Consider the following 966-nt stretch of genomic DNA (forward strand, 5'->3'; position numbering starts at 1 on the left):
TCCCCAAAGGGGCCCCGGAAGCAGCGCCTAAGAAGTGCTGTGAAGGCACAACAGCAGCAGCAGCAGCAGCTGCTGCTGCTGCTGGTTCTCCTGTAGATGGCCCTGCGTTGACAGCAGCAGCAGCAGCAGGGAACCAAAGCTGCTGCTGTTGCTGCTGCGGAAGACAGCGGGACAAAGGAGGGCAGAAGGGGACTAGAGGAAAGGCACTGGAGGCAGGCGAAGCTGCTTCGAATCCGCTGCTGCTGCTGCTGCTGCTGCTGCTGCTGGTTGTGTTGCCGTTGCTGCTGGTTGTGCTGCTCCTGCTGTTGCGCCTGCTGCCGCCGCTGCTGCTGCTGCTGCCGGGCCTGTCTGGAGAGACACATGGCTGCTGCGGGTCTCCTTCGCATGCAGCATCAGCAGCAGCAATTGCGCGGCAAGGGGCAGGGCTGTCGTTGGATGCTGCTGCTGCTGCTGCTGCTGCTCGCGCAGCAGCAGCAGCAGCTTCTGCCGGCTGCTGCTGGCCGCCGAGAGCAGCAAAAAATGCTGCTGCCCAAATGCCGGGGACAACACTGTCTGAGAAGCTGCTTCCGTCTCCGAGCAGGCCCACAAGTGCAGCAGCAGCAAAAGGGTCTCCTCCTGCTGCAGCAGCAGCAGCAGCAACACCTGCAGAGACGCCTGAGCGGTAGAAGTGCAGCGCCAACTCAAAGACAGACCGAAAAGGGTACAGCAGCTCCACGGGGGCCCCCCCTCCTGGGGGGCCCCCTGGGGGCCCCTCCCCGTCGCAGCCATTTGTAAGTGCAGCAGCAGCAGCAGAAGCAGCAGCAGGGCGCGAGAAGGTTGCTTCTGATACCCCTGTTGTTGCTGCTGCTGCTGCTGCTGAGCGGAAGTCGCCGGGGGAGAATGCATGCGTTCGCTGCTGCGGCTTCGGCACCAGGGGGACACTGGCTGCTGCTGCCGCTGCTGTTGCTGCTGCTGCTGTTGCTGCTG

The 966-nt window shown here is 63.6% G+C and overlaps 1 protein-coding gene across 1 annotated transcript; it reads right to left on the reverse strand.

Moving 5' to 3' along the window:
• Positions 1–192: 192 nt before the first annotated feature.
• Positions 193–885, reverse strand: ETH_00036435 (uncharacterized protein; the record flags this gene model as incomplete). Its single annotated transcript, XM_013375401.1, has 1 exon — positions 193–885. The coding sequence occupies one exon, from the start codon at positions 883–885 to the stop codon at positions 193–195; it is 693 nt and encodes a 230-aa protein (XP_013230855.1).
• Between the last annotated feature and the right edge of the window lie 81 nt (positions 886–966).

The sequence above is a fragment of the Eimeria tenella genome, genomic scaffold, assembly GCF_000499545.2.
Source record: "Eimeria tenella Houghton genomic scaffold, Eth_scaff2756, whole genome shotgun sequence".
NCBI lineage: Eukaryota > Apicomplexa > Conoidasida > Eucoccidiorida > Eimeriidae > Eimeria > Eimeria tenella.